At 53.9% G+C, this 22,061-nt stretch overlaps 1 protein-coding gene across 2 annotated transcripts in view; it reads right to left on the minus strand.

Annotated features, from left to right (window-relative positions):
• Tfeb (transcription factor EB) overlaps positions 1-22,061 on the minus strand; it is a 50,618-nt gene that overhangs the window by 6,507 nt on the left and 22,050 nt on the right. The window contains exons 2-3 of one of the 2 annotated variants that reach the window (XM_057752021.1): positions 530-755; positions 195-449 (exon numbers count right to left, since the gene is read on the minus strand). In XM_057752021.1, the coding sequence (XP_057608004.1) occupies positions 195-449; positions 530-733 (459 nt within the window). In that variant the 5' untranslated portion in view covers positions 734-755. Of the gene's footprint in view, positions 1-194; positions 450-529; positions 914-22,061 lie in introns of those variants that run through there. The other variant, XM_057752020.1, reaches the window with a different exon arrangement.

Genomic DNA, 22,061 nt, shown 5'->3' on the forward strand with positions numbered 1-22,061 from the left:
TTTCCTCTGAGTCTGCCCTATCCCCGAGCTTACAAGAAGATGGCAACTCTCCTCAGAACAGGGTTCCCTGGAGGCAGGACTGTGTCTCCCTGAGACTGGAGCTCCCTGCAGACACAGCTACATTTGTTCCACTAAAACCACACTTTCCCAGAGTGCCACTGCTGACAGAAACCAAGCCGGCAGCCCTCACTCACCTCCTTCTCAGGGTTGGAGCTGATGTGCAACATGGCCATGGGACTGTTGGGGGCACTGTTGCCCGCTGAGGTGGACAGTACGTGTCCAGCCCGCACCCCAGGGGATGCTGCTGGTGGGGGCTTCGGGGAGCCTTGGGCTGGGCTGATGTGGGCCGCAAACTTGTTCCCGTAGGTCTCCGACAGGTACTCCCGCACCTTCTGGTGCTGGGACTGCTGCAGGTGGTAGGAGGTGGGGTTCTCCAGGTAGGACTGCACCTGGGGAAGGGGAAGGCACAGCTGTAGAGGGGATGGGACTCATGGAGCAGGACAGAAATCAGTGGGGGCAGAGGCCCTACCTTCAGCACCTCCCCAGGCACAGGTGGTGGCGAATGGAAGTGGACCGGGGTGTTGATGGCTGGGGTGGGTGGGCCTCCCAGTTGCGGCTGCTGCTGCTGCTGCATGTAATGCATAACGGCCTGCTGCTGCATGCGCTCTCGCTGCTCCTCCTGCTGCGCCTGCTCCCGCATGAGCTGCATGCGCAGCCCAATGCGTGACGCCATGGCAGCTGCTGGTTCGGGCTCCCTGCAGTCAAGAGGAGACAGGTCCGTGAAGCAGTCATCCTCCTCCTCATAGTCTTTAAACGTGGGCTGGCACAAGTACGGTTGCTCCCACTGCACAGAAGGAGAAACTGAGTCCTGACAGAGGGGATTTGCCCAAGGCCACTGAGCGAGCTGAGCCATGAGCCCAAGTTCCCTGACTCCTAGACCAGAGTGAGTGGAGGAGCCCACCTGTCGCCCCTCCGTCACATCCCAGTCCTGAGCATTTCATACCTGGCCTCAGCTCCATCCTCTCTCCTGCCCCTCCCTAGCCCAGCCCGTGCCACGCCTTCTCTGAGGGCCTGAGGAGCCTCCAGATGCTCATGGCTCCTCCCCCACCATCTGCCAGAAGCTCCACCATGCTGCTAGTTCCTGTCTGCTCTCTGCTCAGAACTCTCCGTGGCTCCCGTTCACTCAGAGCAAAAGCCTAAGATATGGCCGCAGTGGCCCTCTGAAATCTGCTGCCTTCATGGCCCCCCTTAGATCTCCCACCCCCACACGCTTCCCCCCCCTTGTTCTACCCACTCCAGCCACACCCCCTAAACTAGCCTTCAAACACCCCAGGCGTGTTTCCACCTCGGGGCCTTTGCACTTGCTGTCCCTCCACCTGGAACATTCTTTCTACAAATACCATCAAGGCTCACGTCTTAACCTCTTCCAAGACTCAAATGTCAGCTTACGGTGCTGTTTAGGGACCACTGTAATAAAATGGCCTTATCCCCTCCCCCTGCCTTGCCTCTCTGTATCAGATGCCACCATCTAGGATGGGGCATTTTTTGGCTTAAGTTTGTTATTGTATTCGCTGTCTGTCCCTTACTAGGAATGCAGGTCCCCTGAGGGCACACATTTCATCTGTTTACTGCTGTACCTTCGGCCTCCAGCCTCTGGCAAGGGAGGCAGACACCAATGGAGGAGGAGGGAGAGAATGGATGTTATCCGTGAGTCAGACACTGGACACGTAGTCCCCCCAGCTCCTGGATCCCACAGTCTCAGCGAGAAAGGAGGGCCCCCCAGGCAGGGCTAGTCCTGTGCAGAAGGGGCAGCTTCGGGCTCCTCACTATTCGGAGCTTGACCCACTGTGGGGAAGGGTGACTGAGGCCCCCAAGCCTAGGCTGGGAGGTGGGAGGGTGAGATCCAGTGAGTCCCCAAACTGGGCCTGCACTCTGCCTAGGCCACTAGGTGACTGGGCAAGTCTCTTCCCCTCAATGGGCCACAAATGAAAGAGCAGAACCCAGTGACTTCTCAAGGACAGTCCAGACTGAAAGGCACAGGGCTTGGGGTACCTGAGTCCATGAGAGGACAGTCAGGGAGGGGAGGGATTTGGCAAGAGAGAGGGCTTTCCCATAGGGCAGGTGGGCACTGAGCCTGAGTTCTCACTGCTTTGTTGTGTGACCTTGGGCAAGCTGCTTAACCTCCTAAAGCCTCACTCAATTTCCTCTTCTGTAAACAGCATCTTCCTCTCTGCCCACTAAAAGTGGGGTGGCTTGCGCACTGCCCGGCAGTCTGCGGGTGCGCAATCGGCACAGTCTAACCAGGGTTTTCAAACTGGGATCCAAGGTCTCCGTCAGCAATGCTGGGAAGTCCTTGCTCAACCACAAACATTGGTCTTTTCATGAAGAAGGGAAACAAAGGCACCAGGCAGTGAGACACAACTACGACAGACACACCCCAGATTCTGGGGAGTTGGGGCAGAAGTGGAGCCCGGGTCACAGGTACCCAACCAGGACTCCATCCACTATCTCCCGCAGCTCCCTAATGGAGTGAGGGTACCTACCATCCTGTCTGTCCTGCAGCACACAGCAACCTTCCCCCCATCTTCCATTCACTGCCCAGCGAAGGCCTGAGCAGCCCACATCGGCAGGGCAGCCCCCAACAACCCAGGCCCTGACTCCCACCCTCCCCCATTCCGTAGCAGCTCCCAGCTGCAGCCCCCACTGCCTCCCACAAGCACGTCTCCAGCTCTTACAGAGGGGTGCCCCTGTCTTCACATCACAGCCTGTTAGCCACACTGCCAACAGACCCCTGTCTCTGACCAGATGCAGCCCCACATATCCACTAGGCAGCCAGCAACCTCCCCTCCATGGACAATTCGACTTTAGATGGCCAGTGGGGGCCAAGGGGCTGGCCGTGCCAGCCGGCTCAGGGAGGGCTAGGGAGAAGGAGTCCCTTGTTCCCCTGACAAAGAGTTGGCCTGGCTACCTCAAGGACTGTGCTAGACCCAATAGGCCATGCTCTGGCTGCATTAGCCTCAGCTCCCTGTCTGTGAAATGGGCGTGGAATTCAACCCCCTCTCCAGCCTCCGGACAGATGGAGTGAAAAGAGAGGGTGGGTACCAGTGACTTCTGAGGGAGGAAGCAGGCAGAAAACACTTTTCCATTCCTAGCACCTCCTGGACAGAGCTACTGTACCCCATATTCCTGATGGCCAAACTAGCCTCCCTGGCTGAGCTTGGGAGAATAAATGGTAAGGACCAAGAGCTTATGGGTACTGGGGAGGAGAGACCCTATATGCTGATCAGCCTCAGTGGGGGCTAGCCAGGATGAACCAGGAGACAGGGACAGTCCAAATGTTTGTGCCCCTCCCTTCCTATCCCTCAAAGCCTGGAAAGGGTCCCCTGGGCAAGCCCAGGAACATGGGACCCACAGGACCTACTATGGACAGATACCACCACCTCCTAAAGGAAGGGGTCAGTGGCCCCAGAAAGTCCCTGCCTCTCCCTGTGGTACTGCCAACCCCATCTGTGCACCAGGACCCACCGGGTACTTTCAGCTGTCATTTGCCCAGGTCCTCAGCTGACTGCCTCAGCCCAAAGCCGAGATGGCTTAGTCACGACCCAGTGAGCCCCCTGCCTCCTCCTCTGCTTCCACCCGCACTAGCATGCGAACTTCCCTAACTATACATCTGAGTGTGGACAAGCTGGGAGAGCTTTTCCTAAGGAGACGGGTGGGAGTCAGGATGGGAGGACAGAGATGTCAAGGGAAAGTCTTGTGTCCAGGAAAGAAGACAGCAGAGATACACCACGAAGTCGAAGAAGAGGAGGAGAAGGAAAGAACTACAGAATAAAGTGGACAGCCTGAGCCCTGTTAGGCAGGAGAAGGATGCTGGAGGCTGGTCCAGGAGAGGACTACCCTTTAGATATCCACAGGAAGGAAACAGAGGCGCAGAGACGGAATGGCCCTTCTCAGAACAAGTGGGGGCCCTGAGTGGCAGAGGCACTGATGTGTCCCAGGCCGTTCTTGAACTCGCCATGTAACTTCTGACACTTCTACTTCCTCGTCCCAAATGATGCGATTCCAGCTGTGCACACTACCACATCTGGCCTCGTGCGCTGCCGGACATCCACTTCAGGGCTCCGTGTGTGCTAAGCATGCTCCACCAAATGAACTGCCTCTCAACGCGGTGTTGGGAGAAACGTTCAAGGGCCTCACTGTGTTGTCCAGGCTACAAACTCCTGATCCTCCTGCCCCAGTCTCCCACGTGCTGGGAGGTGTTTGTCACCCATACCCGGCTTCTTGGGAATTTGTCTGCCTTGTTGGTAGAACCTTTAAGAACTGGACCACTAGGCCTGGAGATGTAGGCGAGGTTTCCCTAGCACACAAACCCCTGGTTGGGTCCCCAGCACTGTGTGAACTGGGCACGGTAGGTGGTGCCTGCCTGTGACCGCAGCACACAGAGGCGGGGTGGGGGACAGAGAAGTTTAAGGTCATCTTTGGCTACATAGAGAATCTGAATCTAACACTGGAGACCTTGTCTCAATAAATAATAAACAAACAAACAAAATAAAAGTTGTATCTCAAAGCCAAAATCCATGGCAGAGGCAGGCAAATCTCTATGAATTTGAGGCCAGACTGGTCTACAGAGCAAGCTCCCGGCCAGGTTCCCCTCCCCGCTGAAAAAAAAGCTGTGCATGGTCATTCAACACCGACCCCACACTCCACTGCCGCGGGCCTCACTGACGTGTAGCAATATAGGCCAGACTCAGAAATCCCTGGAGCCAGGCTGGGTGTGGTGGCGCATACCTTTGATCCCAGCACTCAGAAGGTAGAGGCAGTGGAGACAAACTGGCAGATTTCTGTGAGTTCAAGCCCAGCCTGGTCTACATAGGCAGTTCCAAGACAGTCAGGGCTACGAAGAGAGACCCTGCCTCAAAAAACCACCACCACCAATAACAAAAAAAAAAAAAAAAAAAAAAAACCCAAAATGTACGAAGTTCCATCTACAAATATAAAGTTCAAAAGCATGCACAAAGCATCTACTGTGTGAGAAGTCGAGCTGCAGTTAGCCTTGGGGGACTGCCTGGGAGGGAGAAAGGGCCACTCTGCGGGAGGGGACCAGGAATGGTCTGCGAGGCTGCAGGTGTTGGTGACACAGGCTGACTTGTTTATGAGCATTGGTCCAGCTGCTCGCTCCTAATTGTTTTCATTTTCTGGAGTTCGCTGAGAGAGGAAGGCCAACCTTGCACAGCTGAGAAGGAATAGCAAACAGCTTGCCTTCACCAACATTCTGGACCTCAGCAAGTCCACGATGTCACTCGAGAGCAACTGGGGGCCAGCAAGATGATTCAAAGGACAAAGGCACATGCCACCAAGCCTGGGGACCTGAACTTGATCCCCAGAATCCACAAGGAAAAACTGACTTCCACAAGTTGTCCTCTGAGCTTCCACTTATACACTGTGGCACATGCTCGCACGTACACACACACACACACACACACACACACACACACTATAAAGGTGTTTTTTATATTATTATTATTACAGATGTTCATTAGGCCAAGGAAGTAATTCTAAACATGGAAAACACTTGTATGCAAACATTCAGTCAGTATATATCATGTAGAAATACAACAGTCTCAAGATGGGAATGGTGACTCATTCCTGCGCTCCCAGCACTCCAGAATCAAAACAGGAAGATACAGTAGAAGTTTGAGGCCAGCCTTGGCTAGATAGCAAGAGCCTGTCTAAAACAATAAAGTGGCTGGAGGGATGAGGCAGCAGCTCAGAGCACTGGCTGCTCTCCTGGGGAACCTGGATTCACTCCCAGCACCCATGCATGGACTCACAGCTGTCTATAACTCCTGGTCTGGGGGATCTGATGCTTCCGTCTCATTGCCGTGAGTGCCAGGCACACAGACAGACATGAAAGCAAAATAATCAAAAACATAAACTAAAAATCAAGTCTCAGCGTTCAGTACCAGGGCCGCTCAGTAAACTGAGGTTCATCCCTCGGCTGTGCTTAGGGCAGACAGCAGGAGGTTATGCGAAGGGACAAATGCACACTTTTATATAAAATCTGCCGTCACCTCCTGATGGTGTGCTGTGTTTGCAGAACACAGTGTATGACACATGGGCAAGAAAATGTCTTGGGATGAAATACACAAAATCATGACTGGTTTCTCCGGACAATAAGTGCACGGGTGTTCAGTGGATGTGTTTTTTTTTTTTTTTTTTTTTTTTTTTTTTTAAGACAGGGTTTCTCTGTGGTTTTGGAGCCTGTCCTGGAACTAGCTCTGTAGACCAGGCTGGTCTCGAACTCACAGAGATCCACTTGCCTCTGCCTCCCGAGTGCTGGGATTAAAGGCGTGTGCCACCATCGCCTGGCTGGATGTGTGTGTGTTTTAAAGATGGTGTGTACACGTGCACATGCGTGCGTGCCTGTGTTCATATGTCAAAGGAAACTGACAGAGGGTGATGGATCCGGATTTACGGGTGGCTGTGAGCTGCTGAAGTGGGTGCTGGAACCAAGCTTGGGTTCTCTGGAAAGAGCAGCAAATGCCTCGACTGCCGAGCAATCTCTCCAGCCACCTAATTTTTGTTTTGTTTTGTTTTTTGTTTTTTGAGACAGGATCTCTTATAGCCCAGGCTGGCCTTATATAGCTAAAGGTAACCTCAAATTCCTGATCCTCCTGCTTCCACTTCCCAACTTCTGGGATTACAAGCGAACACCGTCACCCTGGAGCTCCAATCTGGTTTAATTTTGTAGTCCATTCTCAACAATGCGTGTCTGAATCATAGAGACAGACAGAGAAGAAGGGGCATAAAGGCCTCAGAGCTGCTATCAGGGCTGAGTCCTGGAAGCCCAGCTTTCCCTGGACTAGGAACCACCCCCATCCTGTTTTGGGCTGAGGTGGGCACCTTTGATTTTAGGAGTCCCCTTGAAGAAGAACCATACCCATCAAAGGGCTTGGCAGCTGATCTCATTCATATAGCCCAGAGCCAGGAAGGTGTCCAGCAACAGTCTGGAACTGGCAACCATAAGAGACACAGTTACCCTTCTTCAAAGGGCAGGGCCAGTTTCCTGCATTCCCAGAAAAACACGTGTCTGGCAGCTGAAACCGCAAAGTGTGAGCCCAGAGCTGGGGTGCCTGCTTAAGTCATTTTCTACAGCCTGCTTCTGTGGTGGGAGGGTGCTCTTTCCCTCCACTGTGTGGGAGCTGCAGGCTCAATCCTGAGGAAACCGGGACCTTAGACAAAGGCCTCTTGACTGGGTGCCTGGGCAGGGGAATGGACCAGAAGGAAAGGAAGGAGTCAGGGGAGAGGGTTCCAGGTTGGGAGGGTGTTCTCTCTTCTCCGTGCAGCCTCTGCTGCTGAAAGGCCAGGTGCCAAGAAGAAACAATGCAGGGGCCAGGAATGTAGCTCAGTGGGCAGAGAACTTGTCCAGCATGCATGGTCAGGAGGCTCAGAAGTTCAAGGCCAATCTAGGCTCCCTGAGATCCTGTCCCAAAAGCGCAGGGGAGGGCAAACTAGCACGGATGGCCACACAATTCCCATACCCCAAGACAAGGCCACTTCTGTGATAGAAAAAGAACTGTGGGCTTGGGATGGGAATGCAGAAGGTTCAAGTGTCAGCCTTGGGCCTGACTCAATGTCTGCCTCAGTCTCCCCACTTATCTCCCCACTTATCAGGCTGGTTTTGTTAGCTGGAGCCAGATTTTCTACAGCATACACCCTGGTTATGGAAAACCACTACACAAGCTGTCACTGTCGTCGTATCTGAGCTCACGGGTAATGTCCTTGAATAAGCTTTCTTCTTGTGTGTGTGTGTGTGAACATAGATGTGCCTGCATGTATGTGCACACGCATGTGTAGGTCAGAGGTGGACATTAACTATCCTCCTAAGTCTCTTGCTGATACAGAACTATCCAATAGGCTAGACTGGCTGACCAATGAACTCCAGAACCCCCTTATCTCCGTTTCCTATGTCCCCAGCACTGGGGTTAGAGACGCTTGCTACTATGCCTGACTACCTGAGCCATGGCCATCTCCATGGCCTAAGCCCCTTGTCTCTGTTCCATTGAGGAAGAGGAGCCTTCCAGGTACCTATCCATTTGCCCCACACAACCAGGGCTCCAGGCAAGCAGAGAGCAGCCTCTGAAAGACCGTTTCCTTCCCAAAGTTTGTGTTCATTATGAAGCTCACAGCAAGGGGCCTTAGAGAGGCAGAAGAGCAGTTCCCAGTTCCCCAGGCTCTCAGGTAGGCTGGGGCTAGAATATTGGAGACACCTGCAATGCACCTTACAATCCCAGCATCCGGCCAGCAGCTCCCAGAGGTCAGGAAGACTCTCAGCTTCTTCCCACCCTGGAGAACAGCACACTGGTGTCACCTAGATCTGTGCACTGTTTGGGTGGAAGGCCCCAGTATCTTTGCATTATTTGGTTGGAATGTGTCTTGTACCAAAGTAGGATGAGATCAGTGGTGTGCACTTTTTAAAAGATTTATTTAATTAAAAATTGATGTGCACATATGTATATGTACCACATGCGTGCCTGATGCCTGCAGCAGTCAGACATCCTGGGACTAGAGTCATGGATGGTTGTGAGCCACCATGTAGATGCTGGGAACTGAACTTTGGTCCACTGCAAGAGTAACAAGTGCTCATAACCTCTGAGCCATCTCTCTAGCCCCAACATTTTATATCCTTTTACATATTCTTATTTCTATGTATGTGTGCGTATGCCTGCTCGTCCATATGTGCACCAGTACATGCAGGTGCCTATGGAGACGGACCATAAGGAGGCACCAGATCCTCCGCAACAGGAGTTACAGGCAGTTGAGCACTGCCTTTGGGTCTTTCTTCTGTTTATAGATGCCTAATCAACCCTAGGAAAACGTACAGATTTGGGGCCAGTGAGAAATGGCGCTTGCCGAGATGATGGCGCGAGTTCAGTTCCCAGGACACAAGAAGGAGAGGACCAACTCATGCACGCTCTCCTCTGACCTCCCGCATGCGCACTGTGAAACTCTCGAGCCCCCTAACGAAAAAGTAAATGTAATTTTTAAATGCACAAACTTGAACCATGTAGCTCATAAACGTCTACATCGGGCCTCTCCTGCCTGCACTCCCCACTCTGAGGTAGACGGAGGGCATCCCCAGGCACCTGAGGACCCCCCCAAGGCCACACCCTGAAGGCCTCTCCAGACTAACCTATGGCATCTAAGCTGACAGTCACTGGTCTCCAAGCCACTCGGGGCTGTCATGCAGAATGTGGCCTGCCATTACTTAGCTGAGTGGGAACACTTAGCACAGACCTGCCTGATCCTTACAGGTAACAGCTGCAGGTCCAGAAATAGAAATGGGGCCCTGAGCAAACATGAGTATAAAAAAGGCTGACCCATCCCAAGAACAGTGAGTGACCACAGGGAGCTCAGCCTGGAGTCCACTGCTGGGCTAGAGGCTGGGGTGGCCAGGGGCCTGCCTCTGCTCTTCTCTTCCAACATGTATGTGGGCAGGTGTGTGGTGTGCGTGTGTGTGTGGTGTGGATGTGTGTGTGGTGTGTATGAGTGTGTGGTGTGGATTGTGTGTGGTGTGTGTGTATGAGTGTCTGGTGAGGGTGTGGGGGTGTATGAGTGTGTGGTGTGCATATGAGTATGTGGTGTATATATGTGTGTGTGTGTGAGTGTGTGGTGTGGATGTGTATGTGGTGTGGATGTGTGTGTATGAGTGTGTAGTGTGGATGCGTGTGTGGTGTGTGTGTATGAATGTGTGGTATGCATATGAGTATGTGTGTGTGTATGAGTGTGTGGTGTGGATGTATGTGTGGTATGGATGTGTGTGTGGTGTGGATGTGTGTGTATGAGTATGTAGTGTGCATATGTGTGTGTATATATGAGTGTGGCATGTGTATGCAGGTCAGAGGTTGACATCAGGGATCTTCCTCGGTCCCTCTCTTCACTTGGTCACTGAGGTAAGGTCTCTCAAGTGAACACAGCTCACGGCTATGGGCTGGTCTAGCTGGCCAGCTTGGTCCAGGGATCCTGCCCCGCCTAGTCTTGTGCTGGAATTACAGGCAGGACACTGCACAGTCTAGCGTTTTCAGGAGTTCAGGGAATGCAGACTGGTTCTTGGGGTTCGACTGTAGGAAAGGACTTTACCCTCTGAGCCATCTCTCCAGTCCTGTTTCTGTTTTATTTCTGAGGTACAAGGAATTGAACCCCGGGTCTCCCGCACTCAACCTTCTTTTGGGGCATGATCCCTCTTGCTCAGCCTTGGGAGTAGCTGGGATTTTACAGAGCACTGCTTCCAGCCCTGGCCAGAGCAGAAGACAAGGGGTAGGAAGGGAAGGAAAGGGAGGGGGCTAAGAGCAGAGCATGGCTTCTGATTGGCCTTGTGGTGGCCTCCAGTTCTCACAAGTTCATCAACCCAGGCCCCAGCTCCCATCCCACAGAAAAGGGTGGGAGCTGGCATCTCCTGCCTGCCCAGCCTGTGAGTCCGGGGCAACCTGAGCAACTGGGCACACAGGGAACAGCTTCAAAGGCAATCCCAGACCATAGAGACGCCTGGCCTGACCCTCAGAGACCAGATGGACTCCTTTATAGGGAGAGTCACTTAAAGTGGGAAGATGGGGAGGCAGGAAAAGGATGTGTAGCCAAGGCAAGTGTGGGGAGGGGATGTGAGAAAAGTCCTTGGTTCTGACTCAGCCTCCACACAGACCCTATCTCTCTGCCTGCTCACCTGCATCTGCCGGTCCTCCCTCTCCCTCTCCCGTCCCTTAGCTGGCATGCCACCTGTCCCCTTGGCTGAGTGGACCAAGGGACTGGACCAGCCCTGCACCTCAGGCTCCCAGCCACTCAAGTGTCCGCTGTGCCCACTGTGTTCTGTCCTTTCATTTGCTGGTCACCCATCAGGCTCCCGAGCTTTTCTAGAAGAAAGCTCACAGCGAGAGCAGGTTTCACATTCCTCAGTCCACTCAGCAGACTTCCCAGGAAGGCGCCGAGCTCGTGCTGTGCTTGACAAGAGCCCACATGTTCGGAGATCTCTCCTCTGGCTCTGCAAACACTTCTGAGTCGTCCCGTCCCCCCGCATGTTCAGAGATCTCTCCTCTGCCTCTGCAAACACTTCTGAGTCCCCCACACACATGTTCAGAGATCTCTCCTCTGGCTTTGCAAACACTTCTGAGTCCCCCCACACACACGCATGTTCAGAGATCTCTCTTCTGGCTCTGCAAACACTTCTGAGTCCCCCCCACATACGCACGCATGTTCAGAGATCTCTCTTCTGCCTCTGCAAACACTTCTGAGTCCCCCCCACACACACGCATGTTCAGAGATCTCTCCTCTGGCTTTGCAAACACTTCTGAGTCCCCCCCCGACACACGCATGTTCAGAGATCTCTCTTCTGGCTCTGCAAACACTTCTGAGTCCCCCCCACATACGCACGCATGTTCAGAGATCTCTCTTCTGGCTCTGCAAACACTTCTGAGTCCCCCCACACACACGCATGTTCAGAGATCTCTCCTCTGGCTTTGCAAACATTTCTGAGTCCCCCCCACACATGTTCAGAGATCTCTCCTTTGGCTCTGCAAACACTTCTGAGTCCCCCCGCACATACCAGGCCTTAGTCATGGCCCCCACATGTCAGGCCTCAGACATGGCCCCCACATCAGGCCTCAGACATGGTCCACATCGGACCTTGTGTGCACCCCACAGACACCTCATGAGACAAACAGCAACTCTAGCAAAAGAGGAAACTGAAGCTCAGGGAAAGTGGCCTGTCTGGTCTCACACTGCAGGGCAAGTCTATAGCTCAGCCTCCCCAGAGCAGACGCCACCACTACCTTCAGCAAGAGAACTTCCCCACTGTTACTTCTTGTACCCCCAGTCCTGTCCACCTACCCACAATACTCTCCTTAGTAAACCCCACAGAGAGTCCCTATAAAGGCCTGGGCACCAACCCTCTGGCTCTCACAGATACCACCAGACTCAAGTCCCTCCAAGCCTTCCGGCCAAGAAGACACAGACCAGGACTTGGGGACTATGTATGTGGATCTCAGGCCACTGATGCCTGGGGTGACACCAAAGTGTCAGGCAGAATACGATCACACGAGTCAGAGAACTGACGCCCAACACAGGACAGGAGCCTGATGCGAGAGGTGAAGGAGTTCAGCTCTGAGGGAAGATGAGGGGGACTCCAAAACCAAGACCACAGGTACCAATGCCCTGTCTGTGCCAATGCAGCAGCGAGAAGCAACTGTGTTCACAATGGCAAGTCACAAAGGCTCCAGCTCACCCAAGGCCAGTGTAGCATGGAAGATGCACAGTGGATACGGGAACCCTGCTCTCTGGGCCTCGGCTCCCTGTATGAAGCTAATGGGCCCCTCAGAGACTCCTTCCAGCCCAGTCTGGCATAGAGAAAATTCAGGCAGCATGGATGCACTCAGGGCTAGGTCTGGTATACATGGTGGGTAGGACTGCAGGGCTTCGACAGACAGAGTCGGGGCTGCAATCCACTGCTACTCTCCGAGGTTCTAGAAGCTCTTCTCCAGAACTGTAAGAGTCTTAGGAACCAAGCTGCCCGGCCCACCCCAGCCTCTTAGAACCCTTTCTTGGGGCCGGAAAAGCTCCTTGTCAAATTCATAGCAACTTCTGGCTCTGGGTCCAAGGCCTAACTCTATTGAGGTCTCCCTCTATCTTCCTGGACTAATAACAGCCCTGAGGATCACTGTCCCCCTGTCATACTCCCTGAGTTTGGTAGGGATCCACAGAGCACCCCTGGCCTGGCTCCCAGCCTCTACTGCCCCCCACTACTTCCTTATACTTTTGTATGAGAGCTTTAGAAACAGCCTCCTAACTGCAACAGCCAGGTTCTGCCTGTAATACCAAACAAATAAACAAGGTATGCGACCGGAAGGAGAAAACACCCCTGAACAGACACAGCCATGTCAATCATTTCTCTCCCTGAGAGCTAATGACACACAAGGCATCATTCTGAGCTGCCACATACTGCTGACTCCTCCAAACAACCCCACTAACCTGTGACAGGGGCATGACACACCCATTTTACAAAAGAGGCAACAGAGGGGCAGAGGCATGCCTGAGATCACACAGCAGGTAGGCCACGGAGCATCGCTCTCTGAACCCACATACATGTGCTGCCCAGATGTGCACACGGAAGCGGGTGGGAGCAGGACACCAGCTTTCTCTCTCCAGAACTGTGCCCCTCTATCCCTCCTTCCCATCAGAGGCCATGGTCCCACCAAGAACCACACCTCACACTGCAGTCCCTGACATGAGAACCCGGATGTAGTGAGATCTACTTGGGTTCTGAGGTTCAGCGGAGTGTACATGAGTTCTGGGCCCTCCCTTCAAAGCTGTGTGATTGTACGCAGGTACATAACCTCCTGGAGCCTCCCTATCTGTAAATAGACGGCAACAAAGCTGTCTTCCGTGAAGTAGGTGAGGGGTGATGTTCCTGTGAGGCTGTCAGCTCCCTGCCAGTCCACCGGTTGGAGTCCACCTCTAGCTAGGGGCCTGCTATGTCCTCGTCCCTCAGCACAGGACCTGAAGGGAATGATGGTGCATGCCTGGAACCCCAGCACTCGGGAAGTGAAGGGAGGAGGATCGGGAATTCAAGGTCAACCTCAAGTACGTGGTAAGTTCAAGGGTGGCCTGTGCTACATGAAATTGTCTCTCTCTCACACACACACAGACACGCACACGCCATGGCCCACAGCCCTCACACTCCTGAGCACCGGTTGGAAGGGCAGAACCTCAGAGCTTGGCCCAGACTGCCAGAGACTGAAGATACACTGTAGCAAGGTTCCCGGCTCTGTGCAGCAGTTAAACCAAGAGACTTTACACGCTGACCTCTGAGGATTTGGTCACCTGATTTCAAGGGTGAAAACTGATGACAAGAAGGAGGTCAGACCCAGGTGGTCCAGCCCCTAGAAGGACAGGACAGGAATAATCTCCACTATGAACCTGAGCCAAATGCAGGCTGGAGTGTGGGTGGCTGGCTGCTTCATCCATGGCTAGGTCCAGCACACGAGGCTCCCACACCCAGTGTTCGGGGGACAGCAGAAGAGCAGTTGAGATGGTACTGAGACTCAGTCAGGAAGAACCGTGTGAAGAAACCCGCTCATTCAGACCACTGCATCCACAGATACTCCCTGTCACAAGCACACACACCCCAAAAGGCAGAATAATTCTGAGACAGAGGACTCTCAGATACACAGAGCCTCAGGCACTAAGACACCCCCCCCCCCCGCCGCCGCCTTACACACGCACACAGCAGGCCAAGGAGTTTCTCTTGCCTCCACAATGCTTTCACCCCCCTATCATCTGCCACACGCCACTCCCACTCACCCAAGATGGACAAGGACCCACGTTCTTACTGGCTACCTGCTTGATGGAGCCTCACTCTCAAGAGACAGAGAGGCATCAGACCAGGCTGCTGAAAGATGGACAGCAACGTGGCACTGTCACCTCAGGGTCCCCTGACAGGCGCCCATGCTCAGTACTTACTGTATGGTTTCCCAAGTACACACACACACACACACACACACACACACGACAGTGGCAACCATACCTGCCTCCAGCTACACAGACTCAGAAGAGGCCACTGTCCACTCTATCCACGGACAGGTGTCCACTCTTACTCCAGCACCCCCACTGTCAGCACCCCATCCCACATCTCACTGACCTCATTCACCACTGCAGGCTGGACTTCTGGGACACCTAAGTCATGTGGACACTACAGAAATCCCAAAGTATGGGACCCAAACCAGAACCCTGCACAGGCCTACCATTCCTAATAAAAAAAAGCCACTTACTATGGGGGTCAGTTAGGACCGTTTCAGAGAGTGATTTCACAGGTTATGAAAAGGCCTGTGACCCTAAAATATCTTCCCTCTGGGTCTGGAAATCCCCACCCCCACCCCTCTGAGATTGACTTCTGGGACAGGCTCCCACCTGAAGTTCTAGTCAGCTCCCACCCTGGGAGTGACAGCTGACAGCTGGCCGAGAGTTGGTGAAAGATGCAGGGCAGGGCAGGGCAGGGTCATTAGCCTTTGCCAGCTCCCGCCAGGAGGGGGCACTCCGCCCCAGCACCCACCCAAGGACTAGTCCCCTAGAAGCCAGCCCCTCTTATTTAGCCAGCAAGGGAGTTCCAACAGGAGAATTTTTAACACCACCTCCATGCAAACCAGGGAAAACCAGGTACCATCCCGAATGTCCCCTGCGGAAGGCAGAGTGCTGAGGACCAGGAAAGGACAGGAGCTCTGAGAAAAAGGAGGTGGTGGCACTGGAGGGGGAATTAACCAGGTTCCAAAATAGCACAGTTGGTTCTGCCTCGCTTCACCCGGCACGGTGTCTGGCTGCTTCTGCTTTCGATCTGACTCACGCCTGGTGGGGGCAGGAGAGGGTGGCCAGTATGGATGGAGGCCACTGGACGACCACAAGCAGTGGTTCAGAACCCTCAGCAGAGGGGCCTTTCTCTCCCTGGCTCCACACCCTCTTCTCCTGCCCTACCCAAGAGTGAGCTGCCTCCAGGAAGAGTCAACAGGGCACCAAGGCCAGGGGGCTCCCTTGCCAGGATGCTAGTCTCAGCTAGCCCACCTGGGTGTCTCCAGGAATGTCAGCTGCCTTACACCTGCACTGCCTGAACACTCTGACCTCTCCAGCCCGCCAACCAGGAAGCCAGAGGACACTTGCACTGAAAGCCACCTTCTCCTCTACTGAGGTGAAAGGACCCTCCCAGATCAGCCTCGCAGAGCTCCATCCTGGCCAGCCACCTGCAGCTCTCCCCTGGGGCCACAAGCAGGTATGAGAGGAACATGGAAGTTTTTATCCCCAGCCACTTCTACCTTTTGCTGGTCCTTAAACACCAGCCTTTTGCGCTTCCTAGGCAGCAGAGAAGAACCCTGACCATATGTTGGGGTGGGGGCAGCCTCCTGCCCCTAGTAATTATCGTTCTCCCCATGTCCTTCTGCCTCCTCCAGGACTTTGAACTGTCACATTTCTGCTCACAGGGGTGTGACTCCAGCAGCAGATTCGCCACATATGAAAGATGCTTGAGCCCCAACCTGCGTGACTCCAGCAGCAGATTCACCACAGATGGCACATGCCTTGAGCCCAAACCTGAGAGAGGCCCAGAAAGCAGCACCCAGCAGAGGCCCACCTTAAGGCTCCTGAGCAGAAGCTCAGCTGGGCCTGGAACGAGCACGGCCACCTGTATCAGTGAGTAAGGAGAAGAGACACTCCTAGTAAACAGTATCAGCGGTGAGGTGGGTGACCCACAGTGACAGGCGTGTGCCCGATACCACCACCAAGACATGCAAACCGTGACCAAACATCAAAAGAGAAGAGCTAGCCGGGCGATGGTGGCGCACGCCTTTAATCCCAGCACTTGGGAGGCAGAGGCAGGCGGATCTCTGTGAGTTCGAGACCAGCCTGGTCTACAAGAGCTAGTTCCAGGACAGGCTCCAAAACCACAGAGAAACCCTGTCTCGAAAAACCAAAAAAAAAAAAAAAAAAAAAAAGAGAAGAGCCACAGATGACAGCGAGGGAGAAATCTGTGCGGCACGCCTGCCCAAGAGGGATATATGGCGAGCCCAAGCCCTTCACCAGCTCACGCTGGGGCTTGCCTCTCACTGGGCCTCTCAAGTGGCCCCACTGCCCTCAAACTCACTACAGAGCTGAGGACGACCTTGACCTCTACATCCCAAGGGCTTGGATTACAGGCTGGGGATCCAACACAGGGTTTCCCGCACTAGACAAGCACTCTACCAACTGAGCCACACCCCCAACCGCCACTCCCTCTTTTAGCTCTCTCTACCTGGCCCAACTAGGAGAAAGCCATAACCCAAGATTGGCGGGGCTAGGGTAGGCAGAGGTGAACCAGAGATGCGACCCTTCTCCTCAAAGCGGCTGACTCTGCAAAACCGATCCCCACACACCATGTTTCACGGACGGCATTCTGTTCCGCTGGGCACCGGAAGGCTCCACTCTCCACTGACTAACAGTCGAAGGTAGCCATGGTCCTGCAGAAGACGCAGGGGCAGTAAAGGAAAGGAAGAGAAGGAATAATGGCCATGCATCCATCTCAGGAAGTTGGAAGGGACTGCTAGCAGGTGTGGTGTCACATGCCTAAAATCCCAGCACTCAGGAAGCAAGTTCGAGGTCAACCTGAGCTACCTAGTGAGTTCCAGGATAGCCAGAGCTACAGAGAGAGACCCTACCTTAAAAAACAAAAAACAATCATCTTTTTCTCTTTAAAGGGGGACTGTTGGCTGCAGGTTATGTGCCACCTAGCATAGCCACACATCTTTCTAGGTGAAAACAGAACACCCAGGGCTCTCTCACTTGGTGAGACTAGGAAAGAGCTAGCCAGCATCAGGAATGGAGTAAACACATATTTGTTCGCAGAGGAAGATCCTGCCAGCTTCCTCTATCAGTTAAAGGGAACTGGTAGGTTCTCCACCTCTGTTAGACACTGACTACAGCAGGGTGACTGGCCCAGGGTTAAGGGACTACCTTGGACACAGCCCTAAGGGAGTATGGCAAGGGGGCTGGCCTGACCACCTGGCTGGGTTGGGTAAGTCCAGCAGAAGCTGCTGAGGGCCATATCCCCTGGCCATGTGTGGCCCCAAGCAGTCCACCTGAGCATATCATATGCAGTCAGAAGTGATGGCATTAGCATCTGGCCCAGTGACCCCCACATTCCCGAGCCATCCCTGGGTAACCTCAGAGCATGATCTAAGAACCCCGCCCATGACAGGGAGCCAAGAGCACACCTCCATAACCTCTACCTTATCAGCTCCCTGCCCTTCCAGGACTTCTGGACCCTACTTTTCCAGGTAGTCCCTGGGAATCCTCCCAAATAAACTATTTAAAACTACATTCTTTGTCAGCCAGTAGGAATCTGGCCTGAAACTGAGCTGCTGGCTCTTAAGCTTAGAACGGCCAGCTGTGGATGAGCCAGTGACAGGGGCTGACTTCCCTGAGCCCCCCCCCCGCCCCCCGAGAAGCCAGAGCCAGACGCAGTGGCCAAATGTGTACCTAGAACACCCTGACCTGTGGGCAGGTAAGAATGTGCCTAGAAGCCGAGGGTAGAACTCCAGAACACCAACGCTGCGCTACAGGACTTTAGACGGACGCTGGTTCGCTAACGCTGCCTTTGCGTTTAGAACTCAGGAGGGGGCACTTGGGTTGCCATCTGATTTCCATCAAGTGTGTGTGCTTTGAGGCTGGAGGGCCGGCTCAACAGTTTAGAACACTGGCTGCTCTTGCAGAGGACCCAGGTCTTCTTCCCGGCACCCACATGACAGCTCACAACCATTTGTAACTCTGGTTCCATGGAATCCGAAGCCCTCTTCTGGCCTGTGAGCACTAGGCACACACATGGTACACAGACACACATGCAAGCAAACACTCACATACATAAAATAATAGTGTTAATCATTTTTTAGAAAGTGTATGTGTTCTGAAGCAGAGAGGGTTGAATCCCACTTACTGGTTGTGAGAGCTTCATGAATTTATCTCATTTGATGGACTTTCAGGTTCCTGGTCCCTAAAATGAAATACCCTCCATCCTGTACCAAGGGTAAAGTTTATAACCCAGCATCTGGTAGATTGAGTGCTCAATAAACCTTGAGAAATGAACACCATTCATTCATAGACGGAACAAGTAGGTGGGTGAATGGACATGTGGATGATGAACGGATACACAGAGAGGCCGAATAGATAGATGGATAGATTGATAGACTCTATAGAGAGATGACTATACAACGTACATACAACAGGTGGATATAATGGATGGATAGATGTGTGTATACAGTATGTTTTTATTCTCTTTGTTGCATGGGAACACACCCACGCATGCATGCCACTGCAAGCCACAGCACTGGTGCAGCAGCCAGAGAACTTTCCAGCCACTTCTCTTCTCCCATTGCGGGTTCTCAGGGTTAAACTCGGGGCACCAGGTTTGCACAGTCAGGTGGTCCCCAGCCTTGGCCTGACGAGGCAGCTCTGACTGCAGTACTATTACTGCTCCCCTTCCTGACCCCTGCAAACATCACTTGCTGGGGTCCTCATGTGCGTCTTCATGGGACCCTCTCAGTAAGACTAGGGAGCAAGGAACTCCACGGGGAAACCGAGTCACTGAGAAGTTCCTGTCCAGTTCTTCAACCCTCTTTTACTTCATGTGTGTCTTCTGCCTGTGTGCATGTATGTGTACCACACGTGTGCCCAAAACTTGCAGGAATCAGAAGAGGGGGGTCAGATTCCCTAGATTTAGAATGTGCATGTTGGGAATTGAACCTGGGTCCTCTGCAAGACCAGAAAGTACTCTTAACTGCTGACCCAAATCTCTAGTCTCCTGTCCAGCTTCCTAGTTCGTATGCTTCCCAAGGCCTGTGCTGGGTTTCTCTCCTTGGGACCTCCTATAATCCTCCAGATAGCAGGTAACTGATACCACGTCCGGGCCATGCCTGTCATCTTCATACACCGAGGGCTTGTTACATCCGCTCCTGTCTCCTGGGGGCGAGGTCATGAGGGCAGGGTGTTGGGAAAGGCACAAAGTGAGAAGCCTAGAAGCATGGCGGCAGGAACTGCAGGAGGAGGCAGCCTGGGCGTCCCATCCCAGCTGTCACCACCACCTGTCCCCAGGCACCAGCCTGGCACGTCACAGTCCCATAGTCACTGAGAATGCCCTGTCCCTTTGCTAAGGCGCTGAAGGAGGACTCAGGCCTCACGCCCAGGGTGGACGGGGTAGCTAGGAAAGTGGGCTGTGGGAAACAGGGCTCCTGAGTAAGTCCAACTATGAAAAGCAGGAAGACTCCACAGAGGGCATGTCTCGGGACTCTCCCCTTGGCCTTTGGACTTGGGCACAAGGCAGAAGTGGGGCTCTTCTTGCGTGGAGCTGGGCTGCCCATGGCAGGCTCCTTTGCTGCAGAGGCCCCTTGAGGCTAGAAACCTGAGGAGGTAGAGAGACTCAGGCCAGACTCTCGGAATAGAAGCATCTAGAGGCAGAATGTCCTGCTTCCCAGTGGACAAGGCCTGCGAGGGGGCTCAGAGCCAATCTATGGTGCTCAGAAGAAAATTCTAGGCCCCGTCTCAGTCACATCTCACCACTATACAGCTCTCCAGCTTTGGAGGCTTGCTCTCCCCACCAGCCAACCAATCCTTGATTGTTATTTGCCTCGCTTTACACAGATATGGGGGTTCCAGATCTCACGTCTAGGGCCCCCTTACAACCCAGGATATGCTGTTTGCCTTGCTTTCCCGGCTTGGCTCTGAAGAGCAAAGCAATTTCAGGTCGGCCTGGAAGGGGGACTAGTGGTTAAGCAGCTGAGCACTCCTGCCCCCACCCCAGGACTCTCCTGACCACCAGTCCCCCACCCCCTCACTGGAGTTTGAGGGCTCAGGCCCCCGTGGGAGCTGCTGAAGAGACTAGGGAGCCACTGCTGTTGATAGCGCTGGTGCCAGGCCCATGACGCAGGCTTGAGGCCCAGGCACACAATGGGGCTGTGTGTGCACCCAGCATTACTCTGGAGTAGGGCTGGGTTCAAGCCAAGAATTCATTTCCCTGGAGAGAGCCTCCCACCCGTCCCAGGCAGCAGGGCTGGAGCAGGGGCTGCAGGGGTAAGTCCAGGGAGAAGAAGGGACAGGCCAGGGGCAGGCACTAGGAACAGGGACTCCTGAGTCTACCCGCTGGCTGCCTGCTCCCTTGTGAGGGATTTTGGACCTCTTACATAATGAAACAGGGTATTCTTGGGGTTGCAGCCTCTCCAGTAGTCAGAGAGACGGTAGAGGGACAAGAGAGCGGCCTGGTTCCATCTGCAGGACCTTACTGCTACTTGTACACTTGCTCAGGTGTGGACTCCATCTGTACAGGTTTTCTGAGACACCCAGGACTTCTGGACACCCAGCCTGTACAAATACCCTTAGGGTGCCCCGGGAGAGTTGCTGGCACCCTCCCCGGGGGAATGAGTCACCAGCTGGCTGCATCCAGGGTGTCAAGCAGGCGTTGGGCAGGTTCAGCTGCCTGCTCCCCTTCCAGGCAGGTCTCAAGCTGGAAAACCACTCAGCTGGTATCAGGTGTTGACCACAGTGTCCCAGACTGGAACTGGACAGGCACTTCCCTCGGGAGCAGGGGTTGCCTGGTGCCTGGATTCTGGGGCTCGATGCCTCCTGGTCCCCATGTTGTCTCCTTTAGCCACAGGCTGAAGCACTAAGGACATTGGACTGCAGGAAAAGGCAGACATTTCCCCCAGGAACAAGCAAGGTTTGAGCAGGCAGGAGAGGGAACAGAGCACCTGAAGGCGCGGGGGGGGGGGGGGGGGGGGGGGGGGGAGGAGCCAAGCCACCTATATCTCAGGCTGAGGCCCAAATGGGACCAGGCCCCTTTGCTGAAGCCCGGGGAAGCACCTGGTGCCAGGAGCTCACCACCCTTGCTCCCTCTGGGGCTCTACAAGAGGTTTCACACACTCCTTCACACAAATGTGGGGCCTCAAATGCTTCTGCCCACACTCCCCAAAGGTCACACACAAATGTCACAGTGACAACCTTTGTCCATCAGACACAGATGGATGGCCACTCATCTTCTGATGGCCAAAGACCTCCATCTCCCTAATCAAGTGGCAACAGGTTACAGGCGTCCCATCAGCCTCACACAGTACTGTCTCGGTGTGTGTGTGTGTGTGTGTGTGTGTGTGTGTGTCTGTGTGTGCGTGAGTGTGCGTGTGCATTTGCACCACACCATCTTTACCCTGAGAGATCGCTCCTGTGCCCTGAGCTCAGAGACGATGAGGGAGGTCAGTGGGACCTTGTGGAGACTGTCCCTTTACTCTAACAGATGAGCAGATGGCTGGGAAGAGCCTACATTCAAGGTTATGATGGAGTCTGGCACCCAGGGCTGGGCTAGCACAAGGTTAGTTCGACAGAGTAGGAGACAGGGAATCGGAAAGGGGCAGGAAGAAGAAGGTGGAAAGTGAGGTCACTGTGCCATTCCCACTTTCCTGGGCTGCCATGCTGGGGCCATTTCACAGCTTTCTGTGCAGGGTCTGTGGACCTCTCCA

Source organism: Chionomys nivalis, chromosome 19 (assembly GCF_950005125.1).
Source record: "Chionomys nivalis chromosome 19, mChiNiv1.1, whole genome shotgun sequence".
Lineage (NCBI taxonomy): Eukaryota > Metazoa > Chordata > Mammalia > Rodentia > Cricetidae > Chionomys > Chionomys nivalis.